This window comes from Neoarius graeffei, chromosome 21 (genome assembly GCF_027579695.1).
Source record: "Neoarius graeffei isolate fNeoGra1 chromosome 21, fNeoGra1.pri, whole genome shotgun sequence".
NCBI lineage: Eukaryota > Metazoa > Chordata > Actinopteri > Siluriformes > Ariidae > Neoarius > Neoarius graeffei.
The window spans coordinates 54,602,461-54,622,920 of record NC_083589.1 but is presented as its reverse complement, the minus strand read 5'-3'; the positions used below and the strand labels follow the sequence as shown (position 1 = coordinate 54,622,920).

The window sequence follows — 20,460 nt, the reverse complement described above, 5'->3', positions numbered from 1 at the left end:
ATTTAACTGAATAAATAGAGAGAGAGTCAATCATGGCAGGAAAAATTTATTGTTGATGGTTACAGAGTAAAGAAAATGAAAGATTGCTCATTAAAAATACCCCAACGCATTCTTACAAATCAAAGCATCAACTTATTTCGGCAACATAACAGTATTTCACTCTGCGTTCACCTGACATAGCGATTTGACCTGTGATACAGTAAGTTGAGGAGAAAAAAAAAGAAAAGAAAAAAACAAACAACCAGAAAATTCCCACAATGCAAGCATTCCCTCATTTTCTCTTCCGAATTAATCACCTGCTAATTCCCATCCATCGATCACAAGACAGCTACCAATCATCAGTGAGGGTGAGGGCTAAAACTTGTGTCCTCCGAGACCTGAAGCCAGCCAACCGGATCTTTTCAACCTGCTGCTCATGCCGTGTCAGAGCTAAGTGCAGTCAGCCTTCTTCCTCATACCTGAGCTCACTGAAGGCCACAACAGGCTCGTGTCACTGTGATTGACAGCATCCCATCCCTCCCAGCACAACTTTGCTTCCTTTTGCTCGAGTCCACAGACGTATGCTTTTTCTGTTGCACCACTCAAGATCCTTTAATTATCATATACTGATACATCTAACTATTTCTACTCATTAGTAACACAATGATTCAGACCTGTAACAGGGCAGTGACTCAGTTTTGCATCAATAAATGTTTGGTTTAACCCATACACCATTTAAAATATACTTTTTTTTTTTTTTTTTTTTTTAAAGTTTGATCATATACACTACCGTTCAAAAGTTTAGGGTCACCCAGACAATTTTGTGTTTTCCATGAAAAGTCACACTTTTATTTCCCACCATAAGTTGTAAAATGAATAGAAAATATAGTCGAGACATTTTTCTGAGCATTTAATCGACCCCACAAATGTGATGCTCCAGAAACTCAATCTGCTCAAAGGAAGGTCAGTTTTATAGCTTCTCTAAAGAGCTCAACTGTTTTCAGCTGTGCTAACATGATTGTACAAGGGTTTTCTAATCATCCATTAGCCTTCTGAGGCAATGAGCAAACACATTGTACCATTAGAACACTGGAGTGAGAGTTGCTGGAAATGGGCCTCTATACACCTATGGAGATATTGCACCAAAAACCAGACATTTGCAGCTAGAATAGTCATTTACCACATTAGCAATGTATAGAGTGGATTTCTGATTAGTTTAAAGTGATCTTCGTTGAAAAGAACAGTGCTTTTCTTTCAGAAATAAGGACATTTCAAAGTGACCCCAAACTTTGGAACGGTAGTGTAATATTTTGGCACACTTCAGATCAGTGCTACTCCAACCTAAACCGCACCAAGAAAAGACAGTTACACTTCAACAGGACTTACCTCATGGCTCATAATAACATCTTTATTGTAAATTGTTATGTACGTCATTACCGTTATAGTCAGTCACTGTGCACTGAGAAAGTACTCAAAGAATAAGGAAACACCACGGAGTGTTGTTCAGTGCCCGACAGAATCATATCAGTATGAGATACGCGCGTGTGTGTGTGTGTGTGTGTGATTTCACTGTGCAACTTGGTTTTCCACCTCGCTGATGGAAATGAAGTACGGCCGCCGGCGTACTTTCCTCTTGGTGTTGTGTTTGGGGTTTCTCTGGTACATATCTGCAACACAGAGTTTTTAGTGTTAATAAGAGCGGGCCAGATTTAATTTAAATCCACAGGAAATTAATTCCATTTGTGCTAAAACTGTAATCAGTCCTTATTGTAAATTAAATACAGCATTTTAAAGCTCCGGTATAAAAATCACAAGTTTCCTGATCATGTGTTTCTATCAGAAATATGGAAGGAATAAAACACTTTGAGGCGGGGCGTCGTGGCTTGGGTGGCTGGGGCGCCGTGCCGTGAATCCGGGGACCCGGGTTCGATTCCGACCCGAGGTCATTTCCCGATCCCTCCCTGTCTCTCTCTCCCACTCATTTCCTGTCCTGTCTCTACACTGTCCTATCCAATAAAGATGAAAAAAGCCCCCAAAAAAATCTTTAAAAAAAAAAAAAAACCACTTTGAGGCATGCGGCTGGAGGAAATTAAAGCTAGACGGCCTTTCAGATTTTTCAAGTGTAGGTTATTCCCCACGACACCCAATTATTTTTGTTTAGTGGACCGAAAGCGACTGAATTCGAATCAAAGACTTCCAATTTTATTTGTCTTTTTAAATAGAACAATTCATGAATTTCTCTCCACGTGGCCCTAAATTCTCTGCTATTTTTTCCTGCTTCACCATGACCCAATTCAAGATACTACGTCATGCATCACGTGGTGGGCTTTCCCCGCTCACGCAAGGCATTGTGGGATACAAATTTGAAACAGGAGAGAAAAATGTGCAAATGAAGCGTGAAAGATCGACTACAGTAACGGAAAAGACGTTATGTTAGATACGAAGGAAAGGAAACGCAGGACCAAACTAATAAATATCGGCGCTCAGCAAGCACCTCGGTGTGATCAGGTGTTCGTTTAGCGACAGAATGATGGAACTGTCAGTGCACGCTCAAAGGGAAACCTGCACATGCGCACCCACACACGCGGACTTCCTCTGTCTGCCTGACTGCACAAACTGAGCGATTTCATGCACATTATTTGCTTTAATCCCCTCAAATTAAATAACTTCCCAGCCACAGAATGGCTTGATTTTTTTTATATTACAGAAATAAACATAAATCACAATGACCAAATTTCAGAAGGAACTAAATTTCACCGATTTGATGAAATCGAAAGCTTTAATTAATCAGTGACGGTGTTGTGATGTGGGTTAATATAGAACAGAATTACTGCTACCATGTTAATCATGCAGTGGATTATTTTCCTATAACAGCGTGTCGAAGTGTTTTATTCCTCTTCAACCGCAACAATTTGCCAAAATTAACATGATTCAATCATATTGTTTATTCTGTTTACGGTTACATTTACTGTTGAAGTGTCCAACTTACAAGTCTGTGTGTAACTTATTACTACAGAAACAATAATGTATAAGGAGGAATGCATTGATAGAAACCTGTGGTTTGACTACTGTCAGAGCTGCTGTTATAGGAAATTAATCAACACCATCTGACCAATCAGAAAGTAGAAATCCAAAATATGGTACAAGTGGTATTAATAATAATAATAATAATAATAATAATAAGTGCTGTTAGCTACTTTGCTGCAGTATCTTCATGTTTACGGCATTGTGCAAAAGTTTACCCCCCCGAGTAGTATTTTTGTTCTTACATTTTTTTTTTTCCTGGTGAAATGAGAACGTTGATGGAAACACCTACGCATTATGTTGTGGTCAAAACCATAGACGGACAAAGCCTTTGTGACGTCACTCGTAGGATTTCTGAAAAGCGGGTTTGAAACTCAAATAAGGAGGCTACAGGTGTTGTCATCTTGGAAGCGCCTGACTCCGCCTAACTCCCAGCTAGTCCATAAATGGAGAAAGGGGCGGGGATAGTGAAGCCTGGCTGCTAGAATAGTATGGCTGGAACATGCCTACTAACCTCAAAGCTAACAAGCTAGCTATGCAAGCTAGCCAACAAGCTACTGGCTAAACTAAAAGAAGCTGCTCCATAAGATACAGACCATAACCTCAACAGCCAGTTTACCCAAATAAATAAATAAATAAATAAATAATCACTAAGCGTGTAACCACAACTGTTAATAAAAAAAACAACATAAGCGAGAATATTTCCCCTGATAGCTTAGATAACTAGCGTTAGCTTGGTTAATAGCTAGCTTGCTGGCGATATAGTGACTGAGGTCGATAGCAGCTACTGTTAGATGGTCAGTGGATTTGATATGAAACAACTGACCAAACCCGTGATTTAGTTAAGAGATGCGTCTCTTGGTGAACGACTGACTGTTGCTACGTGAATCTTCATGCTGAATGGATATTATTTCTATGTCAAACTCCAAAATGTAATTTTTTTTTTAGTCACTTAAGCTGTCAAATTGTCAGTCTGAATCTGAGCCTGATTTACAGAAGGGGAGACCCCGATAAACTTCATCGGCAGCAACTACATCAAAATTATTGAAAGGCGAGTACAATCTAATAAAGCAAATTAAAGTAACTTACAGGTGTAGTCGTGTGTAAAAGTCGTGGTTGTGTAAATTATTTCCATAAATCCATCACCTGTGGTGAATTTGGCTTGAGTTCTGAGGTAATGTAACGCCAGCTAGCGGCTAACAAGAGGCCACAAACCCAGCTGCCAGTCAAATCGGCCCCGCCCCTAATTATGCATAAAATGTACGGCTCGATATAATTGAAACTGTTGAATGATATAAAAATTCGCCCCGCAAACACGGTTGTCCTGAAGGGGGAAACTAGCTATAGAAACCGAAACTGTTTTTTGAACCAGACTGTAATCATGTTTGTTTTTGCTGTAAACTTGGACATTTTAACATGGGGGGGTCTTTGGGAAGTGACTCGCTTTTGGAGCCTGCCTCAAGTGGCCATTTGAGGAACTGCAGAAATTACCACTTCCGCATTGACTTCACTTTTCAGGAGCGGAGACTGCTGCTTGGTCAGAACAAACAAAAATTAAGAATGTAATACTTTTCATAAAATACTTAACCTCTTACACGCTCAGGATGTGTGTGTGGGGGTCCGGATTCATAACTACACCCTTTTCCCACTTTAATAGGGGTGTTCACATGGCAACTTTTACTCCGGTGTAGCACCGGGGCTGCCCCGGTAGAGCGTTCACACGGTACAAAGTGATACCGGTGTAGCCCCTGAAAGCTGCTTAAACCGGTGCAAATCTAACCCTGCTCGGGAGGTGGTTTAAGAAATTTACTCCGGAGTAAATGCTAGTTTGCGGGGCAGCACCGATATAAAATGGGACGTCTGAACGCTACGGGGTAGACTCGCTACGCGTGAGGAGAGTTGATTACATACGGGCATTGCATAATTTGCATCCTGGTATTTTGCGCTTTCAAAATGGCGAATATCAACAACAACAGAACTGCGTGTCTTCCAGTGTTGCCAGATTGGGCGGTTTTAAGTGCATTTTGGCGGTTTTGAACATATTTTGGGCTGGAAAACGTCAGTAGTATCTGGCAACACTGGTGTCTTCATCCACGTTGTTTTCCCGGCGCTTGGTGATGCCATGACAACCGGGAAAAGGAAGTACATTTTCACGCATGTGCATATTTCATTTCCGCATTATTACTATCGTATAGCACGGTCGCAAAAATTGCCGTGTGAACGCCAGCGGGGCTGCACCGGTGCTAACACGCTTCTCTCTAGTAAGCAGGGTTGTGACGTGTGAACGCTCCACAAAATTTACACCGGCGTAAGATATATCGCAACAAAATACATCGGTGCAGCATCGATGCAAATATGTGCCGTGTGAACACCCCTAATGACTGAAGGATACGTTTTAAAATGAATAAATAAATACAAGTAGACAGGATCATGCAAATGAGATGATGCTAAGCTGTTCCTGTTTTGATTACAATCTGAACACATGATGTGTGTGTGGTGTGTGTGTGTTTACCTTCGAAACTGAGATAGTATTTTCTGTTGCCCTTTTTAACCTCGACCTCAACTTTGCTGTCCTTCAGAAACATCTCCTCCAGATCAGCGGATTTCACAGATGTCACGCGGTCCTTATCGTCCTGACACACACACACAATCATAAGCACACAGCAGGACACTACAGCTTTGTTAACCTCGCTGTCGTCCCTCACCGGCTTGCCGTACTCGATCCAGTTATCATGGTCGCCCTTGTAGTACCACAGCCACTGTGTGGTCAGGACGTAGTGGGAGGGTTTAGTGATGGACGAGACCGTGGACAGACGGCGCACTGGATACCTAGACCTGGTCATTGTCTGAAAATCCACCGGCTTCGAGCCTGGACTGGAGCAGCGAGCAGAAGACGAGGGAAGTTCAGAAAACAAAAATAACTTGCAATAAAAACGACAGAGTTTGTGTATCTTTGTGTGTGTTTACTGACCCAAATGCATTCTTAGGGTCACAAAAGGCTCGCTCAATCTCCTCCATCCCTCGCAGATCCCTCCATCCGTCCCCCTCATTCACCTCCCATTTATACGGCAGATTAAAATGCACCAGTTTGCACTGATCTAAACACAGATCAGACGATTATTTTCTTACGACACGAAACCAAAAGAGGACTAAAGAATTAAAAAAGGGGGAAGAAAATCAGACTGAAAGGGCAAAAGTCTGAGTCAGACCCTGAAATCTGCAGTTTCTTCTGATGAAGTGGAGACAAATTTCATTCTTCTCTTCTGCCAGTTCCAGAGATCTGCTTGCTGGCTCAGAAATCGCCCCTAAAAAACAAACAAACAAAGTACAAATTAATTATCTACTTTTTCTTTCGGTCAAAGAATGGCTTCTCGAGGGTCAGTTCATGTCAGAGGGTTTAAAACACCCACACAACTCTCAGTCGGGGGGGGGGTTAAACTGCTCTTTTTGTCAGCTTGCTGTTCATGCTGCGTCACAGTGCAATAACACACACACACACACACACACTACCACTTCTACATGCATGAGCTCACACACACTCAGGATTAGCTCATGTCACTGAGTTACAAGCGACAGAGAGGATGCGATCCGCATATATTGAGAGAAGAATGCTGGAGTTGGAGTTGCCAAGTACGTAGAAGGAAAAGAGGAAGAGCAAAGATGAGATTTATGGATGTGGTGAAGGAGAACATGAGGACAGTTGGTGCGACAGAAAAAGATACAGAGGACAGGAGGAGATGGAGGGATGTTATCTGCTGTGGCAGCCGAGGAGGAGGAGCAGAAAGAAGAAAGGAGGAGAGGAGAGGAGGAAGAAGAAGAGAGAAGAAGGAAAAGGAAGAGGAAGAGAGGAGGAGAAGAGGAAGAAGAAGGAAGGAGAGAAGAGATGAGAAGAGATAAAAAGAAGAGGGAAGAGATGATGAACAAGAAGAAGAGAGAAGGAAGAAGGAAGAGGAGAAAAGAAGAGAGGAGGAGGAGAAGACAAAGAAGAAGAAAAGAGGAGAGAGGGAGGAAAAGGAAGAAGAGGAAAGAAGAGGGAAGAGAGAAGAAGAAAAGACAAGAGAGAAGATGAACAAGAAGAGAGAAGAAGGAAAAAGGAAGAGGAGGAAGAAGGAGATAAGATGAGATCAGAAGAAAGGAGGAAGAAAGGAAGAGAAGAAGGAAAAGAAAGAAGAGAGGAGGAGAAGAGGAAGAAGAAAAGAGAAGCGAGAAGAAGGAAGAGGAAGGAGAGAAGAGATGAGAAGAAGAGATAAAAAGAAGAGGGAAGAGAGATGATGAACAAGAAGGAAGAGGAGAAAGAAGAAGAGAGGAGGAGGAGGAGAAGACAAAGAAGAAGAAAAGAGGAGAGAGGGAGGAAAAGGAAGAAGAGGGAAGAGAGAAGAAGAAGAAAAGACAAGAGAGAAGATGAACAAGAGAGAAGAAGGAAAAAGGAAGAGGACGAAGAAGAAGGAGATAAGATGAGATCAGAAGAAAGGAGGAAGAAGAAAGGAAGAAGAGAAGAAGAAAGGAAGAGATACCGGTAAGAAGGAAGGAAGAAGAGAGCAGAGATAAGAAGGAAGCAAGGAAGGAAGGAAGGAGAGAGCACAGATAAGAAGGAAGAAGAAGACAGCAGAGATGGGAAGGAAGGAGAGAGCAGAGATAAGAAGAGAGCAGAGATAAGAAGGAAGAAGAAGAGAGCAGAGATAAGAAGGAAGAAGAAGAAGAGAGCAGAGATAAGAAAAAAGAGATAAGAAGAAGAAGAAGAGAGGAGAGGAGGAAGAAGAGAAGAAGGAAAAGGAAGAAGAGAGGAGGAGAAGAGGAAGAAGAAAGAGGAAGAAGAGGAGAGAAGAGATGAGAAGAAGAGATAAAAAGAAGAGGGAAGAGAGATGAACAAGAAGAGAGAAGAAGGAAAAAGGAAGAGAAGGAAGAAGAGAGGAGGAGGAGGAGGAGACAAAGAAGAAGAAAAGAGGAGAGAGGGAGGAAAAGGGAGGAGAAGAGGAAGAAGAGGAAAGAAGAGGGAAGAGAGAAGAAGAAAAGACAAGAGAGAAGATGGAAAAAGGAAGAGGAGGAGGAAGAAGGAGATAAGAAGAGATAAGAAGAAAGGAGGAAGAAGAAAGGAAAAGAAAGGAAGAGAAGAAAGGAAGAGATACCGTAAGAAGGAAGAAGAGAGCAGAGATAAGAAGGAAGGAAGGAAGGAAGGAAGGAAGGAAGGAGAGAGCACAGATAAGAAGGAAGAAGAAGACAGCAGAGATAGGAAGGAAGGAGAGAGCAGAGATAAGAAGAAAGGAAAAAGAAGAGAGCAGAGATAAGAAGGAAGGAAGGAAGAAGAGAGCAGAGATAAGAAGGAAGAAGAAGAAGAGAGCAGAGATAAGAAGAAAAAAGTAAGAGATAAGAAGGAAGAAGAAGAGATGCCGCCATCCCTCCCACCCAGACAGCACAGCCAATTTTTCTCCATTGGCTTCACTGGGATTCAAACTTGCGATCTCCTGATGAACAGGTTTCCCGACTCTGGACACTTTTCATGCATTTTTTTAGTGATAACTCGTCCCAGCGTACTGCGATAATAAAAGCTGAAGCTCCGATGAAAAATGCATAGAAGATGTCAAGTCTGGAAGTTGAATATATAGCCAGAGGGCTGGATATAAAAAGGGGCCTAAACACAAAACCCGTCGACTATATTTCATTCTCTAGGCTCTTTTATTCATCTCCATTAATACGAGCTAAATAATTTATCATTTAACACCTAAAGCAGACCTCGTGTCTGTCGAAACCTGCCACATTCTCACGCCATGTCATTAAAATATCATGATTAATGGTGTTAAATGCTGCCATCAGTTTGCTGTACGTGCACTTGTACGTCTGTCTGCACTAATAACCCTCACTATTTACCTACTTGCGTAAGAAAACCACAAGCTCAGCCCTTCCGGATCTTCACACGCACCTGATTCTGCAGCGATGGCGTTCAGGCGGTAAACGTTCTGGTAGAGGTAGGGCAAGTCGTCGATGAGGTCACTGCCGAGGCCGCGCTCCTCCAGCATCCTGCGGCTGTACTCGTCTACGTGGTGAAGCCGCTTGCACTTGGTACCGAAGATGCAGTTGTCCTGCACAAAGTGCTGGCACAGGTGCACTTTAGTGCAGTTTTCCTTAAAGGTGCAGGCCCCGAACATCCCTGAACCCTTATTGTAGTGGGAGCACACCTGCACACGGACAAAGCGGCGTCAAGACACGAAACGGAAAACAGGAGTGGAAAAAGGAAGTAGAGACGCACATGCACGTACTCTCACACAAACACACACATCGTAAAGTAAATTCATTACCATATTACCATTTACACCACAATGCTTACAAAGTTCTTTTCCAAACCTCTACTTTACCTCAAGACTTACAGGGCTTTCATCTCCAATATTTTCAACAGGTCTTTTTTTTTTTTTTTTGGTTTAAATGCGTCGTAAGTCATCTCCCACACATTGCACAGGTTGGGGCTTCTTCACTTTGACACATCCACCAAAATCCGTTCATCTGCAACTCTTCATCCAAGTGGACACACCTTCCTTCTTTTGGTTTTGTTTTCCTTCATTTGTATTTTTTTTTTTGGTCTGTTTTACTTCTATTTAAAATCACAAGAAACGGTCACTGGGTGCACAAGCGACTGGAACGGGAACCTTGGTTTTTTTTGTTTTGTTTTTTTTAAATTCAGCAGGGTAACTCGCCATCTTTACACCAATGCATTGGCAACAGGTTACAATCTACACCTGTACATCAAAGTGTAACTCTTGTTATAAAACTGGTTGTATTTTATCCTTTTCTGAAAACCGTTTCTCATTTGAGAGCACTGAGAGAGGCGTTTCGAACAGCAGGGGCGGTACCTAGAATGCAGAAATAGCTCATCTTGAAATGAAACTTTAATAATGCCCAAAGTTCAGTCATATATACACACACACACACACACAGCAAATATCAGCAATTTACTTTTACACTTGGGGAGAATTCCTAGCCAGTACCAGCAACACATTCAGGTGTCCCGCCTTGTAAGTGTGTCTAAATGTCCTCACATTCAGTCATATGCAACTTAGTGTATCATCATCATCATCATCATCTGTTTTAGCATCAGTGTTGCACTCAATAGTTTGTATTCTGCACATGAATTCAACAGCGTTATTATTATAAACGAGACCATCGATGACAGCGTACTGTAGCTCACTCCGGCGCCGTCTAGTCCAGAAGGAACGATCTAAAGCGCAATGAATGTTGTGAGAAGCTATATATCGAAGCGATATGCACCCTAGGAAGACCGACCTATTTGCCAGAAAGAATCCAAAACGGTGAGGAATTGACCAGGAAGAAGCGATTTTTGTTGAACTGCTCATTAAGGCTTAATTAGTCCATTACTTCATTAATAATTGTAGTCAAGCAAATCTGGGTAGAAGTTCCGTGCACCCTAGGTCCCCCTACCTTCATGCCAGAAAGAATCAAAATCGGTGAAGAATTTAGGGAGAACAAGCGATTTGTGTGGAAACTGCTTGTTAGGAATTGATTAATTACTCCATATCTTCATTATTAATTGCAATTATGCACATTTGGGTAGAAGCTACATATATACACCCCAGGCAGACCTACCTTCCTGCCAAAAAAGAATAACAAAAGTGCTCTGCTAGCGCAATATCCCCCGCTGGTAACTCGGCCATAACTCTGGTACAATGTGACTGAATTGAATGAAATTGGAATGTGTGTATTACCGACGTATAACAAAGAATCCTGCCAAGTTTTGTGAAATTCGTCCAAAAATTGTGAGAGGAGTTCGTTTCAGAAGGTGAGTACCCTTCCTGGGACGGACGGATGGACGAACATCACCACGACATAATCCCGCTTCGGGCCTTTCGGCCAGCGGGGGATAAAAATTGTGAGGGAAGTTGATTTCAGAAAGCAAGCACACTTTAATGAAATTGCCAAAGTACAAGTTTGTTAATAATCAAGGGCATAACTCTGGGAAAATTTGCCCAAATTAAATGAAATTTCAATCTGCGTATAACTGTCATATAACAAAGCCTTTTGCTGAGTTTGGTGAAATTCATCCACGAATTGTGAGCGGAGTTGATTTCAGAAGAACGTACACCCTCATGAAATTGTCAAAGTACAAGTTATTTAATCAAGGGTCAAAACTCTGGGAAAATTTTCACAAACGAAATCAAATCGCAATATGCGTCATATAACAAGGCCTTTTGCCAAGCTTCGAGAAATTCGTCCAAAAATTGTGAGAGGAGTTGATGTCAGAAGGCGAGCACACCTTCATGGAATTGTGAAAGCAACAATCTGCGTACTACCGACATATAACAATGCCTTTTGCCAAATTTAGTGAAATTCCTCCACGAATAGTGAGAGGAGTTGATTTCAGAAGGAAAACATGCCCTCATGAAATTGTCAAAGTATAATTTTGTTAAATCAAGGGCTGTAACTCTGGTAAAATGTGACCCAATTTAACGAAATTACAATATGCGTATTACCGACATAGAACAAAGAATCCTACCAAGTTTTGTGAAATTCCTCTAAAAATTGTGAGAGGAGTCGATTTCAGAAGGTGAGCGCCCATCCCGGCAGGGAGGGAGGGCGGGACGGACGGACATCGCCACGATACAATCCCCCTTCGGGCCTTTCAGCCAGTGGAGGATAAAAATTGGTGAAGAATTAAGAGAGAAGAAGCAGCGATTTTCATGAAATGTGGACGACGGACAACGCACGCTGGCCTAAACTCATCAGCCGGATGAGCTAATAAAATGATCCAAAAGATATAAACGAAGGTATAAAAGCAAAGGGCGTTCATACAATTCAGATAACATTTCTATCACATTCAGAAAGAGACATGAAGCTCTGAAGTGATATCCTTTCACTATTAATATCTCATTTCGACCAGTTCATTACCTGCGATAGTAAAGTAGCATCTGTAAAACCTGACACGCTCACTGTGGCGGTGCTAAAAACGTCATTTCCTTCTTCTTCAGATTTTGCCCTGACCTGAGGGGATGCAAACTTTTGCACTCGATTGTATAAGCAATATTTGAGATATGGACAATGGTGTACTTTAAAAGCGCTCATTCGTTGAAGTTTAGGTACAAATATGCAAATTGGACAGAGAGCCAGGAATACTTCAGTGAGTCATTAAACTTCTGAGTGCAACAGTGATGATGAAGAAGAAGAGCAGTGAAGTCAAAACAGAATTACTGTAACTCAGATCTAGTTACACAGGTTGGTTGTGTGTGTGTGTGTGTGTGTGTGTGTGCGCACGAACATGCAGATTTTGTTTGAACGGTGTGTGTGCCTTCACCTCAGGCAGTAGCGCAGGGTCATTCTGTAGCAGGAGGAGGAAAAGATCTTCCTCATGAAGCTCGTGAAGCGTGCAGTCGCGGAGAATGGGAAAGTTATGCTCAGACTGAATGTCATGGGAGAACTTGCACTCCTTCCTAAATGGTGCGCGCACACACAAATATTGTACATATAATATTTGTGAATTGTCCAAGGAGCTTCAAATAAAACAACAACAAAAAAGGGCTTCAAAGAGAACCTTGTGGGACACCACACTGCACTCTTAAGGCTCAAAAGTATCTCACTTGAATCAAACAAACAGGAAACGGTCTGTCAAATAAGATGAAAGCACTTCTCTGTCTAAATCATACACACAAGAACAACAACAACAACAACATTCGAGATGACTCTAGATTTCAACTTCAACATTACATTCACAAAGTATCATGGTCTACTCGTTCATAGGTTTTCCTGTATTTTGTATTTTCTACATTGTAGAACAACACTGAAGACATCAAAACTATGAAATAACATCTGGAAAATAAGGTAAACAAACCAAAAACTGTTAACCCCCCCAAAGTTTCATATTTTAGATTCTTCAGCGTATCCAGCGTTTGCCTTGATGATGCTTTACACACTATCGGCGTTATCTTAACCAGCTTCATGAGGTCGTCACCTGGAACATTTTTCAATTAACAGCTGTGCCTCGTCAAAAGTTAATTATTAGCGAATCAATTTCTTGCCTTCTTTATGTGTCCGAGATCAAACCGTAAATAGTAATTAATAAAAATACAAAACAAATAAATAGCCCTATTCTACAACTGTAGTAATCCATATTATGTCCATCCATCATTACTTTAAGACATGAAGTCTACTTTAATTAATAAAAATAAAAAAAACATGAAATTAGGAGGCGTGTCCAAACTTTTGACTGGTTCTGTATATAACTAGGTAAGGAATAAAACACAATGGGATGCATAGCTACAGGAAAATGATCAATAACGAAGTGAGGCATTCGGATCTACTGTACAAGTGGACCATGTTCCTGTACGCTTCAGGACGTGCAGGTTTTATTGCTCTTTTCCAACAGCAATTCGCCAATGATGACATTTAATTAATTAAAGAACATGCTTTTATCCAAGTACAAGTCCATTTAATGGTGTAAAACGTCCACAAAAAGTTGTTCTTGTTATCAGTTCTGTTGCAGGAGCTATAAACATTCAGTCATTCTCTCAATAATCTGTATTTTTTTCAATCTCTTCAAGACGACAAGACAAAAATGCAGCTTGTCGTGTTACACAGAAACCAGAAAGCCCTCCACACTAAACACTACCCTGTGGTAGGGCTGCACGATATCAGAAAAATATGCGATATTCGATAACATGACTGAATATCTCGATATCGATATGTATCACGATAATTAAATATATAATGTTTTTCTTACCTCTACTCGCCGTTCTGCCCTGTATCTAGCATTTAAAAAAAAACACCCAATGCATCGCTTCCATTCCAACATTATTTTTTATTGGAAAAACATGGCTACACCTGCAATGGTGTCCATCAATCATCTTTAAATCTCTTAATTTTTCTGAGCGCAGCAGAAAATGTCTTAAGTTGAAGTAAACAAAAAACTGAAAACTACATTACATTAACATAAAGCATTCAAAATGGCAATTTCAGCGGCTCCCGGGAGATGAAGATGAGCGACACAGATTCACCATAAACTCAAACACAATCTGTTAATAACACATGCGGGTGAGAGAGCAGTGGTGTGTGTGTGAGTGAGCGAGCGGTAGTGTGTGAGTGTGTGTGTGTGTGTGAGAGAGAGAGTAAGGCTACGTTTACACTAGACCGTATCTGTCTCGTTTTCTTCGCGGATGCACTGTCCGTTTACATTAAACCGCCTGGAAACAGGAATCCGCCAGCGTCCACGTATTCAATCCAGATCGTGTCAGCTCCGGTGCTGTGTAAACATTCAGGATACGCTGTGCTGAGCTCTAGCTGGCGTCTCATTGGACAACGTCACTGTGACATCCACCTTCCTGATTCGCTGGCGTTGGTCATGTGACGCGACTGCTGAAAAACGGCGCGGACTTCCGCCTTGTATCACCTTTCATTAAAGAGTATTAAATTTATGAAAATACTGCAAATACTGATGCAAATACTGCCCATTGTGTAGTTATGATTGTCTTTAGGCTTGCCATCCTTCCACTTGCAAGTAGTAAGTGATATGCGCTGGGATCACACACACAGCGGCTCAGTCCCGAATCGTGGCTTGTGCACTTCACTCGCGCGCTCTGTGAGCTGCGCAGGGCCGGAGTGCGCACCCTCCAGAGGGCACTCGCTGTTCAGGGCGGAGTGATTTGGAGCGCAGGATGCCTGCGGAGCCGAGCGTATCCGCGTATTGGCGTTGCTGTGTGCACGGCTAACGGTTTTAGTGTAAACGTGAATCGTTTTAAGAACGTTAATCTGATGATCTGCTGATTCGACGTAATGTAAACGTAGCCTAAGAGCGGTTGTGTGTGCGAGAGAGAGAGCGCGGTTTTATGTTTTTATGCTGCTGTACAGCAGTGTTTGTCCCAGTGAGCCGCCCCACCACTGTTTTACATGTCTTGCAAAGTACCTGAGTTTGCAGTACGTCATCCCTCCTGAATCCAAAGTACTTCCAAATAGCAGACGTGCATTTTTTTTTTTGGAAACCAGTTCCTCCTCACACAAGTTTGTCTCACCACACTTGCTACCGCTCCCACCTTCCGCCATCACCACGAGGCTTTTACTTGTTTTGCAATAGGGGGCGGAGTTATCCCGCGGCGCTTGTTGACATTCAAATGTGATTGGACGGCACAGAATGTGCCTTTTATCGAAATTTAAGTAATTTTTGCGGTATGTGTATCGCAAACTATGATATCGCGATATCGATACTTTTTCGATATATTGTGCAGCCCTACCCTGTGGTGGAAAATTTAAAGTTACAGCTTAACATCGAGAACAAAATGCTGAAATAATACACACCAGATCAACAATTCCATAATGTTTTTGTCTTAAAAATCTGTTTATGTGGCGTGTCTGCCGTACAAGTTGCTGTGTACGCCCCTACAGACACTATAATATATTACAACGAGCGCTGTTTTGTTCTCGATTCATGTGGAAAATCCAAAAAGGGGAAATGAAGTAGGACATGCGGCACAAAAACAGGGAACCAGAAACGTTTTATAATTCATCATGCGGTCGCAACTCCATATTCCTATTCAGTATGTAAAATACATGCAATAGTTGGTTTCTCATGTAGGCATATCAGATGAATATTCAAACTCAATCCAAATTGCTTGAAACTGCTCTCACTCACTGAATTCAGAATTGAACGCTAAACAACGTACTTTTTACGGAATTAAAATCTGTTTATCCGTTCTTGAGATGTTACAAATCAAAGATTGAAAAAATGGCTTTATTTTTAGAAAACGGCCGTAATATTCTGTATGAGGATCACATGGTCCAAGACAGGCCTCATTAACCAATGAGATCAAATGTTTTTTCTTAATAACTTTTTTTTTTCCAAGATATTTACATGGAAATTTGCAGGCACGTAGATGGTTGTATACCGAATACAAAGTTTGAAGAGTGAACAAAAACAAATTGTGCAAATTAATGATGCTAATTAGGTAAAAACGTTAAATCGGTCCACTCTCTTCTTCAAAAGTTTCACCAAATGGCTTTATTTGTGCAATATAAAGCTGATCTTAACTCTCATTTATACATCACAAAGAAGGAGAAATCAATGTTAATGCTAAAATATGCATAAATAAGCATTGAACGTCATTCACATCTACCATTCTCTATCAAAATTTAAAAAAAAACAATAAAAGATTATTTCTAATCCCCTCTTTGTGCTCTGTATTTCTCAAAAGTCGGGTGTACTAGTGTTTATATAAAAGAATATAAGTTATTATTTCGATTAATATTCACAGCTTTCAAGGAGAACCTGTCTGATCCACATCCAATAAACAATTCACATTAACTGAACTGAAATTGACGCTCGCGTTTCTGACTTGCGGTTTTTTTTTTAAATCTCATTCCGACCACTAAGATCTCAATATTTTTCATCAAAACAACTACAGTTATATTCTAAAATATAGTTATTTATTGACATGAATCAGTTTGAATTGGAAAAAATAAGTAGGTAAAGCTATGAAAACCCACTTCAAAAGTCTCCCGTAAATCATAACATCAAAACTAGCAGACGGAAAATTTTGCCGAATCCTTCATCAGAAAGAGTGAGAGCGAGAGAACGTCCCTATAAAAGTTATCTGATTGATATTGACGAGTAACCCGGTCGGAAACCGATCAGAAGAGAGAGAGAGAGAGCCTGACCGCTTTCCCATGACTCAAAAAGAAAAGCACCGGCAGTTTCCCAACATCACGGCAGCAGAGTTTTTACTCCGTTGTACCGACTTCAACCTGCCATTACTCCTAATGTACATAATTGGTTTTTACATTCTTGTTATATACCTTAAATTATACGAGTATAAAAGGTACAAACTGAAGGTACAAATTATGTACCTACCATTGGTGGTAACAAATCAGCAACAAGGAAATCTACAGTTTGGTCCCTTTAGTTCTGGGTGTGCTTTTCTTTGTTAAGGTCTGGACAAATAAACGTTTTCATACTGAAAAGACAGGAAACTATGGAAGCTTGTTTCTGCTACCAAAAATAATGAAGGTTTCTCATAATTATGACTTAATATCTCATAATAATGAGAATTTTTTGCACAATTATGACTTCATCATAATTATGAGTTTCAATCTCATAATAATGAAATCCTACTGTAATCATGACATCATAATTATGACTTCGTATCTCAGAATTATGAGATAAATGTTCCCATCATGGGCGACACGGTGGTGTAGTGGTTAGCGCTGTCGCCTCGCAGCAAGAAGGTCCGGGTTCGAGCCCCGTGGCCGGCGAGGGCCTTTCTGTGCGGAGTTTGCATGTTCTCCCCGTGTCCGCGTGGGTTTCCTCCGGGTGCTCCGGTTTCCCCCACAGTTTCCCCCAAAGACATGCAGGTTAGGTTAACTGGTGACTCTAAATTGAGCGTAGGTGTGAATGTGAGTGTGAATGGTTGTCTGTGTCTATGTGTCAGCCCTGTGATGACCTGGCGACTTGTCCAGGGTGTACCCCGCCTTTCACCCGTAGTCAGCTGGGATAGGCTCCAGCTCGCCTGCGACCCTGTAGAACAGGATAAAGCGGCTACAGATAATGAGATGAGATAATAACATATCTTTTACGACATACTGCATAGGAAACCTCCATGGGAAACAGGGGCACATCTGGAGGGTGTTGTCAGGGTTAGGGAGGAGCTGGGAGAACAATAAGGGGCCCTAAAAGAGGACCTTGTGGTTTAATTCCACTCTGAACTGAAGAATATCCTTTAATTCTAACAAACAGCTCATGATGTGTTTTATAAAATCTCTCTAACACTATTACAGTCCTATTTAATGGAAACCAGGCGGTGCAGCTCTAAAAGTATTGGCTCCCGGGTGGTGTGTGCTGATCTCCTGTTCTTACCTCCCTTTCCCATAGCGGCAGTTTCCGTACACGAAGTATTTGCACAGATGCAGGTCCTGACAGCCGAAGCAGTTCTCCTTGGCGTAGTTCTTACACAGGCACAGAGAGGTTTTGGCCACTACAGTACAACCTGTCTCGCCTTTTTCTGGACCCAGCTTGGTCCTGACCATGGCGAACCTCGAACATCTTCTCAGGATGTACAGGAAATGTTCATCATCGATATCAAAGCGCTGGTAGACCTTCCTGTAGAGCTGAGAGAGCTCCAGCGAGCCCTTATGGCTGCACAGAATGCTGGTGGCGTGGAGGATAACCCGCGAGTAGATGGACATTTTATCCTCCTCAACTTCTGCCCAAATGAAAGCAAAGAGAGTCTATTGTTTTCAGAGAGAGAGAGAGAGGGTGAAGGCAGGCACAGGAAGAGAATTTCAAAATGGCTGCCATCATTATTTACCTCATCAAAATACAAGCAAACCGCAATTTTCCTGATTTACATTAATAATCTGATGATCTGCGCGGAATCCCGGCTGTGTGGTGATGAATGATGATGAATGATTATGGTGCAATTATAAACAAAAAAATCCCACTTTCAGCTGAACATAACCAAACCAAACCTGTGAGTGAGATACACCCACCGGCCACTGGGTCAGCCCTCTCTCTCTCTCTCTCCCCTCCTCTCTCTGTCTGTCTCTCCTGTCTTTCTCGCTCTCTTATCCCTTTCTGTCTCTTCTCTCTCTCTTCCCCTCCTCTCTCTGTCTGTCTCTCCTGTCTTTCTCTCTCTCTTCCCCCTTTCTGTCTCTTCTCTCTCTCTTTCCCCTCCTCTCTGTCTCTCCTGTCTTTCTCTCTCTTGCTCTCTTCCCCCTTTCTGTCTCTCTTTCCCCCTCCTCTCTGTCTGTTTCTCCTGTCTTTCTCACTCTCTTCCCCCTTTCTGTCTCTTCTCTCTCTCTCTCTTTCCCCTCCTCTCTCTGTCTGTCTCTCCTGTCTTTCTCTCTCTCTTCCCCCTTTCTCTCTTCTGTCTCTCTTTCCCCCTCCTCTCTGTCTGTCTCTCCTGTCTTTCTCTCTCTCTTCCCCCTTTCTGTCTCTTCTCTCTCTCTTTCCCCCTCCTCTCTGTCTGTCTCTCCTGTCTTTCTCTCTCTCTTCCCCCTTTCTGTCTCTTCTCTCTCTCTTTCCCCCTCCTCACTCGGTCTCTCCTGTCTTTCTCTCTCTCGCTCTCTTCCCCCTTTCTGTCTCTTCTCTCTCTCTTTCCCCTCCTCTCTCTCTCTGTCTCTCCTGTCTTTCTCTCTCTCGCTCTCTTCCCCCTTTCTGTCTCTTCTCTCTCTCTTTCCCCTCCTCTCTCTGTCTGTCTCTCCTGTCTTTCTCTCTCTCGGTCTCTTATCCCTATCTGTCTCTTCTCTCTCTCTTTCCCCCTCCTCTCTGTCTGTCTCTCCTGTCTTTCTCTCTCTTGCTCTCTTCCCCCTTTCTGTCTCTTCTCTCTCTCTTTCCCCTCCTCTTTCTGTCTGTCTATCCTGTCTTTCTCTCTCGCACGCTCTCTTCCCCTTTTCTGTCTCTTCTCTCTCTCTTTCCCCCTCCTCACTCTGTCTCTCCTGTCTTTCTCTCTCTCGCTCTCTTCCCCTTTCTGTCTCTTCTCTCTCTCTTTCCCCTCCTCTCTCTGTCTGTCTCTCCTGTCTTTCTCTATCTCGCTCTCTTATCCCTTTCTGTCTCTTCTCTCTCTCTTTCCCCCTCCTCTCTCTGTCTGTCTCTCCTGTCTTTCTCTCTCTCTTCCCCCTTTCTGTCTCTTCTCTCTCTTTCCCCTCCTCTCTCTGTCTGTCTCTCCTGTCTTTCTCTTGCTCTCTTCCCCCTTTCTGTCTCTTCTCTCTCTTTCCCCTCCTCTCTGTCTGTCTCTCCTGTCTTTCTCTCTCTCGCTCTCTTCCCCCTTTGTCTCTTCTCTCTCTCTTTCCCCCGTCTCTCCTGTCTTTCTCTCTCTCGCTCTCTTATCCCTTTCTGTCTCTTCTCTCTCTCTTTCCCCCTCCTCTCTCTGTCTGTCTCTCCTGTCTTTCTCTCTCTCTTCCCCCTTTCTGTCTCTTCTCTCTCTTTCCCCTCCTCTCTCTGTCTGTCTCTCCTGTCTTTCTCTTGCTCTCTTCCCCCTTTCTGTCTCTTCTCTCTCTCTCTCCCCCTCCTCTCTGTCTGTCTCTCCTGTCTTTCTCTCTCTTGCTCTCTTCCCCCTTTCTGTCTCTTCTCTCTCTCCTCTCTCTGTCTGTCTATCCTGTCTTTCTCTCTCGCACGCTCTCTTCCCCTTTTCTCTCTTCTCTCTCTCTTTCCCCCTCCTCTCTCTGTCTCTCCTGTCTTTCTCTCTCTCGCTCTCTTCCCCCTTTCTGTCTCTTCTCTCTCTCTTTCCCCTCCTCTCTCTGTCTGTCTCTCCTCTGTCTTTTTCTCCCCCTCCTCTCTGTCTGTCTCTATCTCTCCTCTCTTTCCCTCTCCTCCAGGGGCGTATCACCCGCAGGGGATGCGTACGTTTCATCCCCCCCACTTTTGTTGAAACACAATTTCATCCCCCGCACTTTTGTCAGATTAAAATGACATCATTATGAAAATTATACAGCTACTATAAAATGTGTAACAAGGAAGTAAACTATTGCCATAACTCA

The 20,460-nt window shown here is 42.4% G+C and overlaps 1 protein-coding gene across 3 annotated transcripts; it reads right to left on the bottom strand.

The window, feature by feature from the left end:
- Nucleotides 1-30: 30 nt before the first annotated feature.
- On the bottom strand, nt 31-18,484 carry parp12b (poly (ADP-ribose) polymerase family, member 12b). 3 transcript variants are annotated; one of them, XM_060903348.1, is made up of 9 exons: nt 18,291-18,484; nt 17,840-18,210; nt 12,299-12,434; nt 8,921-9,176; nt 6,213-6,308; nt 5,975-6,101; nt 5,709-5,877; nt 5,516-5,636; nt 31-1,646 (listed from the first exon to the last, which is right to left on the bottom strand). In XM_060903348.1, the coding sequence occupies exons 2-9, from the start codon at nt 18,166-18,168 to the stop codon at nt 1,546-1,548; spliced, it is 1,335 nt and encodes a 444-aa protein (XP_060759331.1). In that variant the 5' UTR covers nt 18,169-18,210; nt 18,291-18,484; the 3' UTR covers nt 31-1,545. The 3 variants fall into 3 exon arrangements, with proteins under 3 accessions (XP_060759331.1, XP_060759333.1, XP_060759332.1); XM_060903350.1 differs by having other exon boundaries at nt 17,840-18,185; XM_060903349.1 differs by having other exon boundaries at nt 18,331-18,484.
- Nucleotides 18,485-20,460: the final 1,976 nt, after the last annotated feature.

Excerpts from the sequence above, each read along its gene's own strand:
- parp12b (XM_060903348.1), bottom strand. The coding sequence starts at position 18,168 with ATGTCCATCTACTCGCGGGTTATCCTCCACGCCACCAGCATTCTGTGC. Across the intron at positions 5,878-5,974 it reads GACCCTAAGAATGCATTTGG|TCCAGGCTCGAAGCCGGTGG; the intron begins GTCAGTAAACAC and ends TCGCTGCTCCAG. Across the intron at positions 1,647-5,515 it reads ATACTATCTCAGTTTCGAAG|ATATGTACCAGAGAAACCCC; the intron begins GTAAACACACAC and ends TCTGTGTTGCAG.